The following is a 22,422-nucleotide window of genomic DNA, read 5'->3' on the forward strand; positions in this document are numbered from 1 at the left end:
AAAAAATACTCTGTCCTTTGTTAGGTACCTTTCCTAATTTTTTCTAGGTATAGAAACACACGTTCATGTAGGATATGTGTCTATAGTATAGGTAGTGTTTTTGGGTCTGATACCTACCTTACTGGGCCATTTGGCAGCTGCTTTTTGAACGAATCGTCTGCCTTTTACTTATAAGTTGCAGGCACATCTGGGATTACCACGAAACACACCCTCGTTTCAACGCTTTCATGTACGGTATTTTTGTCCCATATAGGTTGACGTAGACGTAGACGTAGAGAGAGTAATGACGGTAGAGTGTGAAATTGTGTTTAGTGCGAATAGAATATTATTTAACTGCGATAAGCCAAGTTATGTAATTACTGTCGTCTATCCTATATCATTTTCATGTCTGAGCAGACATTGTCAATATGCCACATTTATCAGACAATTTCGTTTTGAGTAATTTTATATAATTTTCAAAGAATTGCGCAAAACTTTTCTTTTACTTTAGGGGAGCGAAAAAAATTGTCATGCAGTTAATATCTTCATATCAGCATAAATCGGCGAATCTAGTTAAAAAAAAAAACGAAAACCTACCGGCATGACATTATTCGAGAGCGTAAATAACGAATACCTACTTCGATGACGATAATTAAGTATTACTTCTGATTTGCCATATATCGCCATACAATAATAGTTAATGGCATTTTGTTTTACTATATTTACGTTTTCAATTATTACACTCTCTTACTTGTCAGTACAAGTGTATTGCGAAGTTTCATCATATGCGTTTTACGAGTTTATTTATGTGACATGTAATAGAAACACTCGGTGTGTAGGCACTTCTCTTCCCACAAATGAGTATTCTACAGCATTTTTCGATTCCAAAAATAAGACTTCACGTTTTGGGGGAAAAGTGGTAACAAGGAAACCTTCCTTTAGAAAGCCAACGCATTAATGTTGAAACTGATAACACATGACAAGAGTACCTATTACTCGATCGGAAAATGTTCTTGACAGCGTATTTATTAAAGTAAAACAAATAAGTAATGTAATTATTGTTCAACTTCTAAAAATAGCCCAAATAATCGAGGCAATGTTTTTGGTATGTATGATGAAGTTAAAGGTAGAAAATACTTATTTTTAGTATGATTGCAAATTCGAAGCTAACCATTAGCTTGTAGCTATGTTCAATGTAGATAGTTTAACTCCAACTTTAACCTTAAACATGATTGGCAAGGGATGGGAATTAACTAAATCTTCAACAAGTAGACGTGCTGTTGATACGGTTGGGTGCAGAATTAGATTGAATCATTTTCGAAGCATTGACAGCAAGATTGGATCAATGCAACGCCATGGAAAACATTATTAATATTATCTGTTGTAACGTTTTTGTTAATAAAACACTTAACAACAACAACAACAACAACGTATGTATCTTGATCATGGGCGAATTTGAATGTGCTACTCTCAACGTCTGAGACCAGCGTGTCGCAGCTTCGTTTATAAGCCCGGCCCGGCCCGTAGGCATCGGTCTGGTAGTAGTCGGCATATACGTTAACAATAAACAAGTTGGTCTGTTTGAAGGCAGAGGAAAGATTTTGTTTTAAATTTAATCGTTGCGGTGTTGAATAATGAGAGGCGACATTTTTAGAACGGCTAATAAAGCTCTTCCATAACTAAAGCGTGGTTGTTGGTGAAACGCGACCACTCAGGTATATACACAAGACACATAAAATAGAATGCTAAATAATGTAGGTTATCGACCCCTGCGGCTATAATATGGCGTGTAGTGTAACTATAAGCGACTTGTGCAATAAATTAAGGTTCAAGAAGAAGAAAATGGCCGCCTTACCTTGTCGAGAACATCGCCAGTATCTGGCTCTATTGTGCGCCGCCTCAGGATACGCAGTATTTACGATACAATTACGAAGGCAGAATGTGCGCCTCGGAAATATTCCCATATTTGGAGAGGTTACCGTGGCAAAAAATTACGATTTATTTTCGAGATTGATTACTAGTCCATGGCAATACCCCAAGATCACCCTCCCTCCCTCTATTTCACAATGGAACCTGCTCCACTAACCGAAATCACTAGCTAGAATCACTTTGGTGGCTCGAAATTAAATTCGTATATTTCAAGATATTGTTTTTCCTGAAGAAGCTTAACGTTGATGTGGTTTGCATTGTGGATACTTCTTAAAACAATATAGTAATATTATACATAGTATAGGCTTAATAATACCCTTCGTTGTATCTCTAAGCGTATTTTGTATGTAAAACTCCGCTTTTCCTCTGAACGATTCAAATTTTGAAGTTTGTTGAAGGCGTATGCAATTAACATCAATTTTTTCCGAATAAATATATTTTGGTCCTTTAAACAAAGTATTTCGACTTTACTCCTAAAAGAGGATTAAAAATCCGCATTTGACACCACTGCGTCAGTTTCAAAATTACGATGACGTACCAAATGTTTGCTATTGAATCATATCCTAAAGTGGTCACGTCAGCTGAAACCTACAGATTATTGATATTTATTAAAATAATTGCATTGTAATGTGTTATAATTGTTATTCTAAATTACAAACAACAAAAAAATAGTACGATTTGCCTTGAGCTTGGCTAACCTAGTACACCAAGCATTCACGAAAGGGACATGGATTAAATTACTTCACCTAGTTGCTCATGTTTTGTAAGTTTATACCTATTTTATGCCAGAATATTCTTAAATTCATTTTGAAAAAAACTGTCATGTTGTTCTAAAGGATTTGCTACTTAATAATATTGGGTATACTCCCATTAGCGATAACGAAGGCAGGAACCGTAGGTATGATTAATGATCATGATTGTTGGCGTTTAGATTGTCAGATGATCAGAAGTTCACAGCACGGTTTTTTAAATGTGAATTGACGTGAATTAACGCAAAATGAATAAATTGAACTTATCAACATCTTGAGTTTTTTTTTAATTCGTAATGAAACCAACGCTACCAATGGTTTCTAGTAAAATCATCTCGATAGTAATGTATGTGTAGCTTTTATTTCAGATTTAGACACCTATAGCGTGACTGTGTTCAAGTTGTTGCTCAGTTTGAGTAGGTAGGTATGTATACACGGATAAGTTATTTAGTTTTCGTTTACGGATCAATTTTTAGACCAGAAGTGTATTTATAAAACCGTGGGCGGGTGTTCGTTCGGTTCGCTAAGCGCAACTTCAACCGACACTTTTAAGTACAAATTGTAGTATTGGTGATTGGCCTAAGTAACTCCAGTTCGTGTCACTTAAGCAACGTTTGCAAATAGCAACCGCACATGTGCTACGAGCATGTAAGTGAGACATACACCTACTTAAAGGTTATTAGACGGTAGTTTTATTAATTTCTTCATATTGATTTGCTGAGGATCTGAAGAAAGTAGAAAGTGCTTTGACGTGAAGTTAGTTGCACGTTGCACTAATAATTTGAGAAATCATTGTCTCATTTTAAAGTGATTTAACGTTACATTGGTGAAATGTTAAAACTTACTTGGTCGATACAAAAAAAAAACAAGGTGTGGAAAAATGTCTGAAATAATACTAATAATGCTGCATATATACGGTGAAACAGCGATACAGTCATTGATTTTTATTAATAGATTAGTTATTTATAGCACTATACTGTTGTTTGTATGGCACATTATGGACGCTTGGATTAATAAGTGAAGAAATTGTTTTATATCTGTTAATTTTGTGCTGTTTTTTCGCAGGAAGCGATTAGTGCGATTGAGTTTTTATGAAATTTTTAGCAAAGATTTGCCAAGCTCGATACACATCTAATTTGTCGTTTAAATGTTTGCATATACTACAAGTTTTTGGCAATAAATGTGCAGCCTTGAAAACTAATGAAAGTTAGTGGCGAATGTAGCCGACTGCAGCCCAGACCAAGCAACATTAGAGTCAAATAAAGAAAGTAACAATCTTTAATGAGCATGCACTGACGAAAAATTAAAAGCGCCACCTAAAATTTACGATACGTTTGTTTTCAACTTTTTTCTGAACCATTCATTGGATTTTATTGCTTTTTGCCTGAATGGTAAAATAGTGTTGCCATTTTCAACTTCATTTTCGATTATTTCGGTAATCGATAATTTTGCTTATATTCAGGGTATTCTACTGCAAATCTATTTTTCCCGGATTTTTGTAACAATCTCTTGACATGATTTCCTTTTAGTAGTAATTAAAGAATATGTAATTTTTAGAATGAATCTTTTATTTAGGAAAACTTTCTTCAACTAAGTTTGGCACACGGTAAAAACAAAAAAGTTGACATCCCTATAGATATATATCTATGGTACTTATACCTATAGATACATATCTATGGTACATCGAATACCTGGTATATATCAGGTATTCGATGAGAGATGAGTAGAAAGGGGAAGTGAACATTTGGTTTAATAATTAGGTCTCTTTTAGGGAGTAATATGTTTCTCGATGTTGTCAGACTAGCTTAGCTTATACACTTGTACTTTACAGTTGTACAGCCTGTCAGTCTTGTTTCTTCTGTGTCTGCTAACCGTCCCAAACATAAATCCTGGTTTCGCCACTGATGAAAGCTGATATTAATTTTCTTGCAACGGAATATTTATCATTGTTATTTAACGTTTACATTAAGCAGGTTTGTCAATCTCGCCAGTTTAATTACTCGTAACTATGGAAGTTTATGCGAAATATTATTGTATTGTTGTCTTCTGGGGGGAATTTGTAGAAATTATTTTGCAGGCTTACGTTTGTTTACGTGGTATCGAGTGTCGGTGAAGTGGGACCTCAATCATTGCGACCTTGTGTAGTAAAAGCTCTGCTAAAATATTAATTTAATGCTGCTGAAATGTTAATTTAATGAGACGCGAATGAAGGCAGATGATGCTTGAAGGAAACACGAACTCGAGGTTTTAGCAAGTTTGTCACTCGATAGATTTTGCATCTACGTGGCAAGCTTTATTCTTTGTATGCTTGGTCGAGAGTCTTATGTAAAATACAAACTCGAATCGACGATCAATAAGGCAACGTCGCAAAATAAGGGAAGAATGATGTCATCATATAGGAAACGTAGGGAGAAGGAGAATGAGACACAATTTGTCGACGTAATGCGTAGTTTATTGATTTTTATCCACACAATTCAAGTTGGAGGTTTATAATTATTATTCTAAATCGTTATAATATTTATAGCTTCAAACGTGTTGGAAGTGTCTGATGTTTAATATGTTTCTTATGTGTAATACATTTGTCTTAACTAATAATAATGTTATACCATTGAAGTACCTATTTAGCAACAAAGCGGTTTAAGTAAAATATGTAGGTATTATTTATTACTCAGATCTTTAAGCTTCCTGTAAATATAATTTGTGATAATTATTGGGATATATTTGTCAATTGATGAAGCTGTAAATACCAGTTTGCATAATATTGTTAAATTTTAATTGAAGCTCACTTCCTTGTCGATGTGTAATATATGTGTTTCAATTTTGTCCGTTATTACGGGAAAAATGTTGATAACAATTTTACCAACACTTTTAGACAAATGCAATTAAGTTGCCATTGGCATTTCACCTTTTCTTAGAATAAAATATCGTAAATAGTAGTTTTTCAAATTCCTTGCATTCCATGCGCCACAGCGAAATATAACTGTCGCAATATAGTGCTCGTGTTTCCCCATGGTCAATTTTTTAGATTTGAAAAATGTCCGTACTTTACACTCTCATATATGCATAAAACCTAACACGAATGGCATAATGTGTTAAGATGATCATAAGTGATTTTCACAATGCTTTTTCGACAATTGTAGAAGAACCGGAAACTAGGAAAGGTTTTTGTGGATTCGGTTTAATCCTATTCCAACTTATTAAAAATTGAACCTAAATAAATCGATTACCTTGACAAATGCCCTCGTCCTTAAAAACGGTCAATTTTCAGCCAATCATATAAATTTACTATTGAATAAGTATTTCTAGCATCGAGAAAAGGACGGTTTTTGTCCCTGTAAAAAGCCAGATTTTCTTCAGAATGAAAAAACAGGTTTTTATCAGTATTGCCAAGGAGACCAATTTGATTATATTTCAACATCAATTCCAATCCAACAATCGCTAATTTATTGTTATATATTTTGTCTTCTCACTAACGAATTATTCGCATATTGAATTAATATGGATAAATTAATCATATTGCCATGAAAAACGTACAACTTTTTATTTCTTTTATTCTTATTAGGAAAAGGATTTCAGCAACACAGTAAGTATTGTTGTAAGACATAATTTTGTTTATGCCGATGGGGTGAACAAATTTTTCTGGCATTTGCCCAGCTGGATAGAACTAGATCTCGTAGGTCTTATTTTATTTAGGAATATTGTCACAGCCCAAGTAGGGGTTCATGGAGAGGTGTAATTTTACACTATTCTCTGTTAAAAGTAACTGAAAATAATATTCATCGTTCGCTAAAGGCTGGGGTGAAAAATCTTTATTAAAGCTTCGGCGTCAAATTTGTCGTCGTTTTCCTATATCCTCACATCGATGTGTGGCTTTTTGTTCAGTAAGCATCAATAACTCTTGGTTACCCATGTTAAACGACGCAAAAAAATTAAACACTAACAAATACCAATCGCTTACCTGAAATGAACCTTTGGAATTATGACATGACTTACGTAAAAAAAGTGTCATTCCTCAGCGATTGAGAAGAGGAATTTCCAAACATTTTATTTAATTGGTAATTTTAGTTTTCTAATAATTTTTTTTCAATAGATTAATAATCCGCCTCGAACGTATAACATATTTTTTTTAATTTAATTTCCTTAAATGCCCGCGTTAAATTTTGGCACATGTCAAACTGACAGAAGTAACATTTGAAATTGTTAAAAATATGATGGCAAGATGTGTAAACACATCTCGGAAAAAATTGTACAAATGTCATAATCTCCATAATCGGATCTGAAAAAAAAACACTATCATTCTTGGATTAGGATGTGAAAAGTGCGTTTCCCACACTCATAAAAGTGCGTAAATGACTACATGACCTGTTGTTTTTGAGAATGTGCATTTTGCGATTTTCAGGTTCTGTTATTAGTGAATATGTGTGAATTTTCCAGACAGTCGTAGAAAAAAAATGTTTACGGACGTCGTTCTGTCAATGAATAATAACAGTTTCCAGGGAGCCCTGCATTCGGTAACAATTGACACTACTCGTAAATCCGAGATCACCTTGCCCGTGCGGGATCATATCAATGGTAACCACCCTTAGCTGGTTAAGGAAAAAACTTTTAATGATTCCCCGGTATTTCATTTGGTGGGCATCAGTACCGGTACCGTATATATCGGGCGACGATGGCGGGCATAGCCTGTGTACCGTGTTTAGTAGTAGGCATCGGAGCATGTTTGGAATTTGCGATTTTTCAATCTGCAAAGTAAGATCGCACACAATTATAAAGAAAGAGAGGGAAGCAAGGCAAAATAATCGTCATCGACGTCTGACGATATTACCTGCCCTGAAAACGTCGACTCGGCCTGTGACTTCCTCTCGAAAAGTGGACGAATAAAATAAAGACCGGGCCGATTGTTGTCGGGTTTCGAAACCAGCTTTTAATAGTTTCGACGCTTTTCTATTGCTCTGCATCAGTTTATAGTTAGGTGCGTTCTTAGTACGGCTCGATTCCGATCATTTTGATATATTACAGGTTTGTTGTCATTTTCTTCCGAACAACCTAACTCCAATGACTTTTCTAATCTTACATCCACCACGTCTAAGTTCGCTTCGTAATAATTAAAAGCCAATGAAGTCGAGCAGAGTTGGTCCAAAACAGTAGTCAACCGCATGACAATCTCAGCTGAAATTCAAGCGGACTCGCTGTGGACAATCCAACGAAGACGGTCTACGCATGCTTGACATGTTGTCGATTTGTCTGACATGCGGTCCGTATGTGTGACACATCGTCATTCACGAATCGTGGTCAATTACATGAAATGAAATATCTTTTCTCGCGAACCTCTCTCCGATTGATCCAGTTGCTGTCATTTCGAAATTTCAATAATACGAAACGTTAGCCTTAATCGTATTTCAATCTACATCAATGTGAAATTCAAAAGTATCTTTTTCATTAAAGTTCGACAATTGTGTTTTGATAAAGGAAGAGCATCTTTCTTAAACTTTGAATGAAATGAAATTAGAACTTTCCCATGCGTGTTCATCATCATTTGCTTTAACAGAATTGGAATGGGTCTTTCATAGTTTTCGAAGTACGTGTTAATGTATGATAGGTAGAAATTCAATTTTGTTAACCCAACCCTCACGTTGTTGGACAACCACAAGAAATACATTGATGTTGAGTAAATGTCGATATGACATTAACACGTTTCTTGCGATTGTTCAGTATCTGCTTATTAAATGGGTATCGTTACCTTTGGAAGTCGTCGGGCAAAAGGAGACGGGTAGAAGAAAAATTAAGATTTAAATATTAATAAGGTACATATAATTCGTGGACCGGTATATCAGTAACTAACCATATTAACAAATCGTATTATAATGCAGAGTAAATGTGTCTAAGAAAGATATGCTTTATAGTTTAATACGCAAGTACAGTAAAATTTGTCCGAAAATCTGTTATATAGGTAGATCAATTACTATGTTTGTGCTTTTTTCCAACATTATAGAGCATTTTTTTTTTCTAATAAAACTATATTTACTTTACAGATGTCAGCTGGTTCTCACATACAGATGGCACCGCAATCAACAGTCAACACTACCCAACCAATCCATAGCCAAGACTCTAATATGAGCACAGGTGAGAACATTAATGGTCAAAGAATTACGCACTACGTAATTTTTAGTTTTACTAAATCCCAGTTGTGCCATACTAGCCATGTTAAGTAAATGCGGAATATGAATCTCGTTTCTACAAGCAAACTCTTCATTGAGAAAGGTTTATCATTTAGTTTTAAATAATTTTCTAAGTTCGGGTTACTGTGCGTTCTCCTGTTTCGCAAAAAATTGGACCATTTCGGATACGGGGTGAATTTCTCGTTTGAAGGTCTTTGGGCACATCCCAGAAAACCCATTAATTTGTTGATGTATTAATTACATTTTATCTTACAGAAATAGTTTAACCCATCATGTTTTTAACTACTCCACAGTAAATATAGTTAGACTCCTAAACTGTCTCAGTGTTTCTCAAATTGCAAGTTTAATTTGTGTTTGAGTGTCAAATGAGACATACATAAAATCCATATTTTTAGATGACGTTCTAAGTTTATGACTTCTTTCGTCGGCTAATAATATAGGACATCCCTGTGAATTGATTCAAGCTTCAGCATCGAGATCAGAATAAACAATTTTAATTTGTGACACTATAATCTTGCTGAAAGTGTTGATGAATATTGAAGACATAAAAAACATTACTGTTTAAAGTGAAATATAATCGGTACATTGGTCAAACGGTTAGTTGGATGGATATTCCTTAGTTTTCACCAGATGTTTATGTCAAAAATAATAGCTAAAAGTTTGTTTGAAAATTGTCAATTTCATTACTTGTGCAGCGTCAGTAACATAGAATATTAACATTTACAACGAAAACATTCAGCGTAAGTATTTGATGTAATAACTTAACAAAAATACAAACTCAATGAACTTAAATGTAAAGGGATGTTTTCTAAGATTTTGTAAAATAGGAGTTCTTTGACACACTTTGCTGTAGCCGAAACCATAATTTTCGTCACAAATGACAGAATAATCTAAGTCATTTATGAGTTGTATTTAGTAGAATTCGTTCTCTTGTGTTGAAAAATATGGTGCTTTGGAAATTCAACTACATATTTGTGATTAATTCAAGTAAGCATTGGTTATTATTTGTTCAAATGAGAAACTCTATTCCTATGTTAAACATGCCGCAGGAAGACGTGAACTTATCTTACACGTGCCAGAGGTAGTTAACGCTTTACCAAGTTTAAATATATATATTTTTTTAAGTTAGAGGGCATATTATAAAACCCAATTGAAAAACTCGATAAACAGTTTAAACACATGTAAATTTTCTGATCGCCAATTATTGTACTGTTCTCGTATGTGGCGGAAATGCTATTTTCGAACTTAAACAGTGTTGTTTTCTATGGCCATTTTTTTAAAACTTATGGCGACGAATGCATAAACAATACGTCAACTACTATTCTCTCTGATAGCATATGAATAATAAGACGTAAAGCCCATTAATTTCTCATTAAATGCATATTCTCAAGGAATGCAAAACCCACTGTGAAATCGAGATAGTGTTAGACACTTATTGGTTAAAACAAAGTATGCAAGCTTGTTTTACTGATTAAATGTGCATATTCAAATATAATTTGAAATTTCACAAATAAATATGTACAAAAAAGTCAATATCACTATTGTCATTTAAGTAGTGAGCATTCCGTTAGAGGTGAATTCCTATTTGAGAATGTTGACATTTTTAAAATGTATAGAATGGTTTGCTTTTAGTTAAAAAGACCGGTATGCTCCTTTTTTCGGCTTATGAAGATCCACCATCAGCTACAAGTATGATTTATTAGCAAAACCATTCTTTAACGACGTTTAAAGGGGAAACACGCATAAACTCAGGGTTGGACAAGGATTCTCAAATTTTTCAAATTGAGATTGGTTCTGCATTTGTTCCTTGATTTGCACCAGCAGTTCAGTAATTTGGCCCTTAATAATTTTTGTTTGCCCCTTAAAAAGTAATTCTGAAGCGAAGATTTGCTAGGAATGAAGCGTAAGTCTCACTATCACAAAACTTGGGCGGACCATAGTAATTTTTTTAAGGAAGGTTTAAAGGTCATATAAGCATGCTTTAGTGGAACTTTCCGTTGATTTCAATTCGATTTGGCTCCATTACTTTTTTCCATAACCAGTAATGTGCTCAACTCTGCAAACGTTCCGGCGTATTAATTCCAGACTACTGCACGAAGCCATCGTTCGATAAACATTGTCTAAATTCAACTAAATGATTTTCACATATTATACGCTTACATTGTACGTATGCATGCATGTTCGTACACGCCTCTCTACTAGCCAATCTAAAAATGTTCAACTAGAAATTTTAATATTTACGTGGCAAACCAACAATACAAAACAAAGTAGGCTAGACTGGACTAGAGAGGTGCAATACCGATTAGATTTTATTTCGCTATGCCAATGTGATGTTTGGCAAGCCCGCCTCGTCGGCAATGAAGAAAGGGCAGCGGCAACAACCGGCAACGCCGCTATAATTGATATGGTAATGAGAGAGGTATTATTGTGGATGTGGAAAGTTTTCTATTTAAAATGCCACAAAGTAATACTGGAATCTGGCTCTTATCAAGTCAAGATTAGTTTGCGAGCCTTCGTTATCCCGTTTGATGGGTATCATTTTCCACAATAAGTTTAAAAATAGCCGTATTCACAACAGATATATGTTAATATATTCCAGTAGGGAAATCGTTTCTTCTTGTCTTTGTATGCGTTCAAGGCCCTCGTTTGTTGGAGATGCCTTAATACCTGCTTCTAGGTGTATCCGGTCGTTCAGCCGAGAGTAGTTTACGGTACTCCACTTCACCTTAGGCTTCAATTACTAAAGCGCTGTCAAATCACAATATTTTGCCATTGTTAACTCATCGTTATCTTAAACCAGCGTGTATTTATTCATTGGCTATTTAATTCACCGTAGCAGAAATACGTATAGAATTAGTTATCACGTCACCCAGCTGTAACGGGAAATAAATATCTAACTTTGGTTCGCACCGTAGGTGCAGGAATTGGTTAAAGCAGTAGCCAACATAAATATTTTATTGCATTAATAAAAATGGGCTTATTAATCATAAGATTCCGCTGAAATTTAGGCTGCAACGTTTATTGGCACTTGCAAAACGCTCTTCACTTAATTAAACTGAAACTATGAACAGATTTCGTACTTCAAACTTTCATAATCCAATTCAAATAGTGAATTGTTTTATAGATTGGTGGTGTGGTGAAAGTTTCCACGTTTCAATTACACACATTTTAATTTGTGTGACCTGCCGGCTTGTACAGAGTGAGCGAGTTGTATGAGGTGCGATAATAAAATAAAATATTAACGAAAGGGTAACTTATGCTGATTCAAATATGAAAGAAAAAACTATAAAAGGAGCCAAATTAAAGAGTTTTGAGCTAAATAAAATATGCAGATGAAAATTTATATGAACTTGAACTAAGCAAAAATTAGAAAGACTTCCTATTTAACCAGTTTTCAACTGCTTTTAGTTAATACCATATATAAGGTGTGCAACATAACATTAAGTATTAGAATTAATAGGTATCCCTTATAATATTTTGATTTTGAATGACATCAAATAAGTTGACGTTAATACACTATGTTAACATTGTAGAAAGTGTCAAATTTTGCCATTATGAAATCTCTTCCGTGTTGAAATTAATTTTCAACTGTATTTCCTGAGATTCCCCATTTACAGTTTTTACGTGTATAACTACATATTACCTGCACGATCTCTGTACCTGTGATATACAGGGTCTCTAGAATTGTGGTTGCGGAACGTAAATCACGTATTCCACTTGAAAGAATATGTTGCATTGCTGCATAGGGTGTTCCTCATTGAAGTGCTAATGTTTCAGGGTGTGATTTCCCAGTTCATTGTATGAAGAACACTTCATATGAAAATAAGTCTACAATCGCTTGGTTATCTAGATAACTATAGTGTGTCAAAGTCTGATTTCCTTTTTGTGGTTTATTAACAATGCGGTTAAGTTCTTGATTGTAAAAATAATTTGAATTTTGAAAAATGAATTTTGAATTGTTTTTTTTATGAATGGATTTTTTTGTCATGTAGTCATTTTCTCTAGATACCAGGAAAAGTAATTATATCCAGAGTTACCTCAAGACACTGAATTTAAAAAATATATACAAACATTTTTATTTTTAGAAAATTTCGGTGTACTTTCGTATCATACGACCTCGTTTTAAGCAAGGAAATTAGCATTGCCATTAATTACAGTTACGTTCACACGATAGATAAAAGGCGACTTTAGTTAGTATTGGCAAATACTGGGTGTCGGATCGCGACGCACTTAGATACAAAGGCATTTTGACCTCAGGCGTATTGTATATCATTCCCCACTCTCTCGTGGGCCCGAACCGGCTCTGTCTGACTGAAAATGACCCTCCTGATATGTATGTAGTAGTACTAAAAATGAGTAAGACCGTGCCTTTCCTTGTTTTCAGTGGCGCGGCGAACGCTCAGCGGCGGCCGCTAAATGCCTCTTCTTCTCGGTACTAATACCATGATTGTTTTCACCAAAGGTTCGTCTCACAGCGACAAAGAGGTGGACCCGAACACTCCCGAGAAAACGACGCGTGCGCCGGAACAGAGGAAGCGCAAGCGCAAAGCGGATGACGCGGGCGGCGGCCTAGCCGGTGGCGGAGGGGCGGGTAAGGGCGGCGGGGGCGGTCGACCGGCCGTCCCGCCGCCCGATAAGAAGATCAGCGAGTACTTCAAGCATTCGGGCAGCAGTCCCATTAGGCACGGTGGTGCCAAAAGTCCTAGTCCACAACAACCCTATCCTATGGTGAGTTAGGTGCCATCTCACTTACTTGCTTAATACATCACTTTTAACTTTTATATGTTTCTATTTGCAGTTACCTCCATCTCCTCAACAAGTGGGGCTTCCATCGCCTGTGACGACGGGGCCCTTCGACTTTCTTACCTCTTCCCGACAACCTCATCCGAGGTTACCTCCCCCACATATGGTTAGCAAATTTATACAGGTAACATACTTTAATCATCAATTTCATAGTTTTTCTCATACCTCACGATTGTTTTTTTTTTTTTCAGACTGAATTAACGTGTCATCGAATAACGGAATTCGAGACGCAAGCGTCCTCCGATTTGGAGGTGCGGAATAATAAAATAGAAGAACTGACGCGGACGAATGAGGAGCTCAGGCATCAGATTTCGACGCAACAAAAAACCATCGACCAACACAAACAGCAGGTCAATAAGTGCATCGAGGTAAGTACCTAGTTTCTCTAATCTTTATATAGAGAGCTAGAAGTTTTCGCAAAGACTTAGATGAAATCATCGAGTTTTTTCTATGCGTGATGGATTTACATATTTTCTGGACTAGACTGGATTAAACGCGAAATCTTACAAAAGTTTTCCAGGTTTCACCGAAAGGTTCCGTGTTCTTTTTTGTTATGTCTCAAGCTGTTGAAATGTTCACTTTGTTGCGCATTCATTCGTCTGTATGTTTGGTTGCTTATGAACCGTAGAGGTGCTGAGATGTCATATAGCATGTCCATTCTATTGAGCACATTTGTCCTTTCTGAAAATTTCGGAATAATCAATTTTTTTGTTATACATAAATTAAAGTCCCTGTTTTATTTATAATTCTTGAAAAAAAATTGTTTTTATCTATTATAACATGTGTTACGTATATTGAAAACATTCAGATCTTCTTACTGTGGGCGTCCCTGCGCGTGGTACTCTCAAGTTATTACGTTGTTAAAAACCATGAATGGTGCCAGTCAACCTTCTCAACTTGTTTTTTATTTTTAATCTAATATTTTGTGGAAATATTCGTTAATAGTCGAAGCTCGAAAGTTGTCATCCGGTAAAATCCTTATAATCAAGTTTATATTCAAAAAGAAACCGATAGGGCGCGCACATAAAAATCGTTTTTTTGAAGATCAATGTTGAACCGAGATCTATTGATACAGGGTGTGAAGCTTTTTTGCGTGGTTTAGTTCAGAACTTGTTTACATTTTTAAATTCTAATTTAAAGATATTAAGTAAATGGTATATATCAATGTTGTAAGATACACTATTAGGTAAAGTTGGAATCCTGAAGCTCTCAGTGTTGAGGGATCTAAGACCCGAGGGCTATAAATATTTTACGACCGCGGTGTGTATATAATTTCTTCCACCACTAAATCTAACTAGATTTTATGTCAAATTGCAATAATCTTAATAATACTAAGAATATTAAATCAACTCGTCTTTTATCGCATCATCAATGAAGACGTTTCATTTGAAGCTAATTTTCATGGTAAACATCTTCATTAATTCACGGTGTTTATTAGTTTGATGTTGTCTCAGTTGTAATTAATAGTAAAAGGAGCGAATGATTTGGTATGATTATATTATCTAATTTTTGTCTTTACTTCTAGGTTGTAAAAAAGTTACTAAAAGAAAAAAGCTCAATAGAGAAGAAGGAGGCGCGGCAGAAATGTATGCAAAATAGGTTAAGACTGGGACAGTTTGTGACGCAACGGGTTGGTGCCACGTTTCAAGAAAACTGGACGGACGGCCATGCGTTCCAAGAACTGGCGAGGTAGGTAATTGCTCGGCAGCACCTCTATGTATGAATGAATGATCAGAGCGTCATCTTTTTCTTGCTTATATTCATATCCAGTTCTCTGGTATTGTCTAGGGAATAAAAAGATGATGTACCCTTAATCTTAGTCTTACTAAACTTCTTAATTTTTATTAGGCGGCAAGAAGAAATTACATCAGAACGTGAGGAAATCGACAGACAAAAGAAACTCCTCCTGAAAAAGAGGCCGTCGAACAGTGAGGGTGGTGGCCGAAAACGGAACAACTCCAACGCCCTGCACAACGGCACGACGGATAGCGGGTTCCTGAAACCGGACGCGATCCCTGGTTCGCTAACGTCTCAGGAATACTACGAGGCGGACGAGATTCTCAAGCTACGGCAGAACGCCTTAAAAAAGGAAGATGCCGACCTCCAGCTCGAGATGGAGAAATTAGAAAGGGAGAGGAATCTTCATATTAGGTAAAGGAATAATTTAAAAAATAGCATTTCGAAAATGTGTTACAAGGTGTGAACAATTTATTTAATTTTTCAAAATTTTTATACACGTAATTAAATGTCCATTTCCAATAATTTTAAAACGCGTAAATAGCATTAAGTTTGGGGGGGGGGAGGCACTCTTCTATTATGTAAGATTTTAAATATACCTAATTAATATCTACTCGCTGTGACGGGAGTTTTGCCAGAAAGTTTCATAAAGTTTTTCGTCCTAATATCTTTCATTGTTACAATCTCTTCAGATACTGATTAGACTTATTTAGGGAACTCAAACGTATCCACAACGAGGACCAATCGCGGTTCAACAACCATCCGGTGCTGAATGAGCGGTACTTGTTGCTGATGCTGCTAGGTAAAGGTGGCTTCAGCGAGGTGCACAAAGCGTTCGATCTCAAAGAGCAGCGGTACGTCGCGTGTAAAGTACACCAGCTCAACAAGGACTGGAAAGAAGATAAGAAGGCCAACTATATCAAGTGAGTTAAGCGGTAAAAATCATTGTCCTTTCAGTTTGAAGAGATCATAATCCCACATTAAATTCCATTACTTTAAAATATATTAATAATAATGACCAATAATTAATAATCCATTTACTTTTCATTTTATTTTCGGTTTTACTTTGAGAAAGTTATAACGCACATTTGAATTATATTTTTTACGTTGCAATAAAAATATCACCGTTAGAACTGTGTGTTTTAAAGTGATGAAGCCTGAACCTATAAAAATCTATTTTTTTTTCATAGTATCATGATGATAAAATCTGATCCAGAAACACCTATGATGGTTAAATTGTGTTTCAAGACGGGACTGATCCGTAACAACTATCTTGTTGTACGATTGTGTAGGGTTACCAGACATTAGCTACACGTTTTTTTTTTAATTTCAGACATGCTTTAAGGGAGTACAATATTCATAAAGCTCTGGATCACCCCCGCGTAGTTAAGTTGTATGATGTGTTCGAAATAGATGCAAATTCGTTTTGTACAGTTCTAGAATACTGTGATGGTCATGACTTAGACTTTTATTTAAAGCAGGTAAGCAGTAGGTAGTGACTTCCGTTTATAATATAATATTTTTGAAATAATAGTGGTTAGAAGGGTTGATGAACGTGGAGAAATAGAAATATGTGATTTTTAGCACAAGACAATACCGGAACGAGAAGCACGATCCATAGTGATGCAGGTGGTGTCGGCGCTCAAGTACCTGAACGAGATTAAGCCGCCTGTGATCCACTATGATTTGAAACCTGGCAACATCCTGCTGACAGAGGGTAATGTATGCGGGGAAATCAAAATCACAGACTTCGGCCTGAGTAAAGTCATGGACGAGGAAAACTACAACCCAGATCATGGGATGGACCTGACGTCGCAGGGTGCGGGGACTTATTGGTATGTATGTGTTAGGTGTGATTTATTTCTGCAAAGTTGAAATCTAATTCTGACCATATGGTATCAACAAGTTGCGGTTATGAATTATGTAGTGCCATGTTTTTACGTGGTTGTAGTAATAGGTTTGTTTTTTTGTCTATCTACAGGGTATCAAAATTTGGCTCTAAAATAATGTGTGCAGTTTTTGACACATTTTTTATGTTTGACATGAGAAATTTTAATATTCATTTAGGGTTGTCCACTACTCAGGCCAAGTTAATTAGAATCTAAAGAATAATACTTTCATAGGGTCGGGAGCCCTTTGTTCTGTTTTTTTTTTGGAGTAACGACTTTTTAATAATTTTTAGGATTTTTTTTTGAGAATAGAAACACAAACTGCAACATGTTACCTACTAGACTTACGGCGTAAATAGCTAATTTATTAAAAAATATACAGAATTTTATTCAAATATCTCTATCGGTTTCACAGAAATTAATACATATTCATTATTTAAATTAAGACTCACTGTAACACTTCGTATTTCCGTTAGTTTTGATATTTTAGAAAAGTGGCAAGGGAGGGAAAAATGCTTATTTTTTAAACTTTATTCGCTGTTACATAGCAAGAAATTAAAAAATAGATTCAATAGATTAATCGAATTGAAAAAGTTGCGAAAAATTGTAAATTACTGCGAGAATTCAAAGCAGGTGCGCGTCATACCAGTTAACACAAATACAAAATTAATTAGGTACATTATTCTGATTCGTGCAAAGACAATTTTTAAATATCCTTAGCTTCTAACGAAGTGATTTCAAACACAATTTTTCTCCTATATTGGATATTATTTTACAGGTATCTGCCACCGGAGTGTTTTGTAGTAGGAAAGAATCCCCCAAAGATTTCGTCGAAGGTCGATGTCTGGAGTGTAGGTGTGATATTTTACCAGTGCCTCTATGGTAAAAAGCCGTTTGGACATAATCAGTCCCAAGCCACCATTTTAGAGGAAAACACTATCCTGAAAGCGACTGAAGTTCAGTTCGCTAATAAGCCCGCTGTGACAAATGAAGCTAAGGTAAGACTAAGGGCAAAAGTAAACAATAATGACTAATAAGTAGAATTTTTAATTGCTATAATGTCAGGGTAATTTTATCAAAAAAATAATTTCCATAGAATTAAAAAAATTAGCCAATATTGAGCTTTGATTTCATGAGTTCTGTGAAAGTTATTCTATCATTTCTGAAAATGCATTTTATTCGTTTGTAAATGTTTTAATTTGTAATTGTTTCCTCGCATACCAGAAAAGTGTTCATTCTTTTATAAAATACACATTCGAGGCTTCAATTCGATTATTACTCAGGAACATGTCACGTTCACTATATAAAAAAAATTTTTACATAGCAGTTGTGACCAGGATTTTTATATGCCCATTATACAGGTTTGGGAAGGCTCGGAGATAGAACAAGAATTCAAGATTTGCCGTGAACATCAAATGTAGTGGGTTAAAATGTTACATTTTTGCAGTGCATTTTTTTTGCGCTCATGCAGTGTGTAGCGTTGTAGATTATATAGGCGACAGTCTGAGCAACAAATTTCCTGTATTACAGAGCTTTATCCGAAGCTGTTTGGCCTACCGCAAAGAAGATCGTATCGATGTTCTGTCGTTAGCCAAACACGAATATCTGCAACCGCCGATGCCCAAACATTCTCGACTCAATTCCAACCAGCAAGCGCAACAGCAGCAGCAGCAGCAACAACAACAGCAACAGGCCAGTTCCTTCTCGGCGGGCATATTCGGAGCAATGAATGCTTCGTCCTCATCTTAGTGCAGTGCTGTGTTTAGAAAGTTATTCAAATAAAACTCGCATATTCCTAGTTTACGAAAACCGATAAGTTGTTGCATGTTGCCAAGAAGTACTGTGCCGCATTCGTAGTGGTGATACGTGCTGTTCTAGAGGGAGATTGTGTTGGACGCCCGAAATGTTATTGTTAAAAGTTATTTTAGTGAGAAGGACCCAGTTGCGAGACAAAGCCAGGACGCTGCCATACGGGGGCGTATGTACACAAATTTCTATTTCCATTTCTTGTTGCTTGAAACGCTTAGTTCGCGTCGGTCGGGATGTTACGTCGGCTGGTGGTGCATTTTTCTATTACTTACTCTTTGTCTAGGTCGGTGAATATATCGTTTTTTATCCGATTGATTGATTCTGCTGATTTTTACATAAGGTTTCTATCTCAAAGTGAGCGCTAAGTATTTTTTTCGCGAAAAAATATATAGACTTAGAATTAATTACTGGGAAATTATTCTTCCTAGCTAGTCATTAAACTTTATTATGTAGGAGTTTAAAGGGCGACGTCTGTAGGAAAGCGTAAGATTCAGCAAATATTTCGAAAATTTTCATTACAGATCTTTTTCTAATGTGATATTAACACCGCAGCTTTGTTAATCTTGCAAAGCGCCTCTAATGTCCGATAAACACCTGGAGAATAATTTGAACTATTTGTGTGAATTTTTAAATTTTCCTTCTGATAACTTTTGATATACCAAATCGGAGCACTACGTTAACCTTACTTTGCAATGATCTATTCGGTTTGGAGGTAAATATCTATCACTTACCTTTATTTTAACTGTTATAGAATATGCGGCTTTGGTTTATAATATTTAAAATGGCACCTAGATATATAGTCATACCGAGAAAAATTCTGGAATAAACATTTTTCTAGATCCCATACTATCAAGGAAACCTTCTTTAGGTGTTTGCCACTAGGGTTTCACCTTCTCAGGTTTTATTATACGGTATATTACCCTCATTAATCAGTTGAGCCGTCAATCATCGGGTTTTCGTAGAAAATAAAAGTATATTTGGATTCTTCAAAAGCATTTTTGTTAACAAAATGTTTGACAAAATGATTAAAACATCATAAGATAATAACTTAAATTCATTCGTCATATCACCATTATTCTGAACGAAGACGACAGCTTAAGAACTGCGTGGCATACTTAATATCGGGTTTCTTCTGTAGGTACTTTAGGAAATCTTTTCTTAAATTTAAAATAAGAATATCTTGGCTTCAAATGCAGTTTATCATTTCTATCTGAGCATTTCCTGTGAAATTGAGATCAGCCCATGGTAAACTGTTACGTTGTGTTCATAGACGTGTTATTGCATAAAAATGACGTCATCCCCATATAGGGTCCTAGCAGATGGTATCATAACTTAAGTCAGTATATTACAACACCGCTTAGCCGTTAGTTTTGTTCCTGTTAAGAAACCCCTGCGCCCTTCAAACTTGCTCAGTCCTAAAGAACCTTGGCATACGAAACAATCAGGTTTAGTGGTTCATAGTAACTATGTGGATTCTTTTACAATTGCGTGATTGAAACGTGTTCTCATCAAAAAATGCGCCTAACCCCCACAAATTATTCTTCTTCGCCCATTCGTATGCATTTTCTACCCTTCTGTGCTTATTTTCATGTGTAAAAAATGATTTTTGTGGCAGGACATTGATTCTCGATATCTCACATCTTCAGATTACGTCTTGCTCTGTTTATAAAACTTGTATGAAATGGATGATTCACGCTCTATCGATTCGTTTAGGGTGTTTTTAATAGTCTAGGAGATAGGAAAATATGAACATGAAATTCTTAGAAAAGGAACTTACATCTAGAAATATGGAAATTTAAACTTTGACTCAGTAAAGATGACGATCACGAATATTTAAAATCAACTGACAACAATTATTGTCAACTTTGAACAATATTATTACGACGACAGATCTTAATTTCTTTTTTTTCTTATTTTAAGCAAAAAAAGACTTGCGGAAATATTATGTAATGAACCAGTTAATTTGTCAATTTGATTGTTTTTGTTGCTTGTTTACGTATATATGACAGTTATGTCCTTTTGCTATTTACTGTATTTTTAGCTTGGGTGGAACACATTTAGCCATTTTTTAGATATAATAATAAGTTTTTTTTATCTGAGGCATCGTATTTTTTAAAGTGAATTTTTTTACTAACGTCAAACTACTATCACGTGATCCTCATCTCGTTAGTCAGATGTTAATTACTTGTTTATTATAAACAAAACGCCCACTGAAACATCTATTTTTCCATATTTATGATAAATCTCTGAATTCAAATAGTTCCTTAGTTACATATAACTACAGTGTGAAGCTTTCGAATTGTTCGGGTTCGAGCAAAATGATTTTGACATGTTTATTGTCATTTGTGCCTGTGACATTGGTTATAAAACACATGCCGTAATTAAGTGCTAAGCTTGATGAGTTGAAGATCGTCACATTATCTTCAAAATTAAAGGATCATCGGCAAATGTTACATTGGTTTTCTATCATTAGGTCCGATGACTCCATCAATTCGGCAACCTCCTGTTCGGTGTTCGTATCTTCTGTAGATTATGCTATGCAGGAGTTAAAACACTAGTCATTTTTCATATTTTTCATTTAAATTCTATTTGAAAATTTTTCGAGTGGTCTTATCAAATCAGTCTTAAAAGTTTCGATGTCATTTCTGAACGCTGTGATCACTAAATCTTATAGGTCGGGTTAAAGACGGAAAAAATGTATATTTTTTTAAATCTCATCTATTCAATTACGATGCTGATCATTATCCATATAGCAATAATTACTGGATCTATAGTTTCAGTCGAATTACAACTCATAATTTTGGGGACTGTCAAATAATGTGTTCGCTACGTTATTGCTCAAACGTGCGTTATTCGAAAGAGGAATCAATCTAAAATAATACAATTGTGCTTTTCTACCCACGTATAAAGTGCACTTTCCCACACTCATTTGAGTGTGGGCAATGCACTTTACTGCACAGAGTACGATGTAGCTATGTAATGAGCCGTTAAAGTAATTTTTCTGAACTCGCACGAAAAACTCATTAAAAACTATTCACTTGTAAAAAGCATATATTTTGGTTTGCTCTTGATCCGACATCTCTAACATGAAATTAAACAATTTGTTTCTTAATAAAATAACACTGTTGGTTGCATTTTACTTTACCAAAAATTTGTATTGTGTAATTGGTATAAATACTAGTTGAACACTATGTATGTATAAAGCACATTCGTGGGGGATCTGATCTGTTTTAATGAATATGTTAATAAGCATATTCACCAATTTTTCATATGATTTTTCTTGTTACACAAACCTTGGTTGTTCAATAGTAGGTGCAAATTGAAAAACATGTTTGAAATATTCGAGAT

General features: G+C 35.2%; 1 protein-coding gene across 14 annotated transcripts in view; it reads left to right on the top strand.

The window, feature by feature from the left end:
• Positions 1 to 19,389, top strand: part of Tlk (Tousled-like kinase) — a 57,835-nt gene extending 38,446 nt beyond the window's left edge. For 10 of the 14 annotated variants that reach the window (XM_066298428.1, XM_066298426.1, XM_066298430.1 and 7 more), the window contains 11 exons: positions 8,690 to 8,780; positions 13,299 to 13,564; positions 13,635 to 13,763; positions 13,831 to 14,007; positions 15,165 to 15,328; positions 15,488 to 15,790; positions 16,090 to 16,299; positions 16,710 to 16,857; positions 16,961 to 17,211; positions 18,044 to 18,263; positions 18,796 to 19,389. In XM_066298428.1, coding sequence (XP_066154525.1) covers positions 8,690 to 8,780; positions 13,299 to 13,564; positions 13,635 to 13,763; positions 13,831 to 14,007; positions 15,165 to 15,328; positions 15,488 to 15,790; positions 16,090 to 16,299; positions 16,710 to 16,857; positions 16,961 to 17,211; positions 18,044 to 18,263; positions 18,796 to 19,014 — 2,178 coding nt within the window. In that variant the 3' untranslated portion in view covers positions 19,015 to 19,389. Of the gene's footprint in view, positions 1 to 3,141; positions 3,306 to 7,521; positions 7,677 to 8,689; positions 8,781 to 13,220; positions 13,565 to 13,634; positions 13,764 to 13,830; positions 14,008 to 15,164; positions 15,329 to 15,487; positions 15,791 to 16,089; positions 16,300 to 16,709; positions 16,858 to 16,960; positions 17,212 to 18,043; positions 18,264 to 18,795 lie in introns of those variants that run through there. The other 4 variants (XM_066298440.1, XM_066298439.1, XM_066298435.1 and 1 more) reach the window with 3 other exon arrangements.
• The last annotated feature ends 3,033 nt before the right edge of the window (positions 19,390 to 22,422 follow it).

This window comes from Euwallacea fornicatus, chromosome 30, assembly GCF_040115645.1.
Source record: "Euwallacea fornicatus isolate EFF26 chromosome 30, ASM4011564v1, whole genome shotgun sequence".
Classification (NCBI taxonomy): domain Eukaryota; kingdom Metazoa; phylum Arthropoda; class Insecta; order Coleoptera; family Curculionidae; genus Euwallacea; species Euwallacea fornicatus.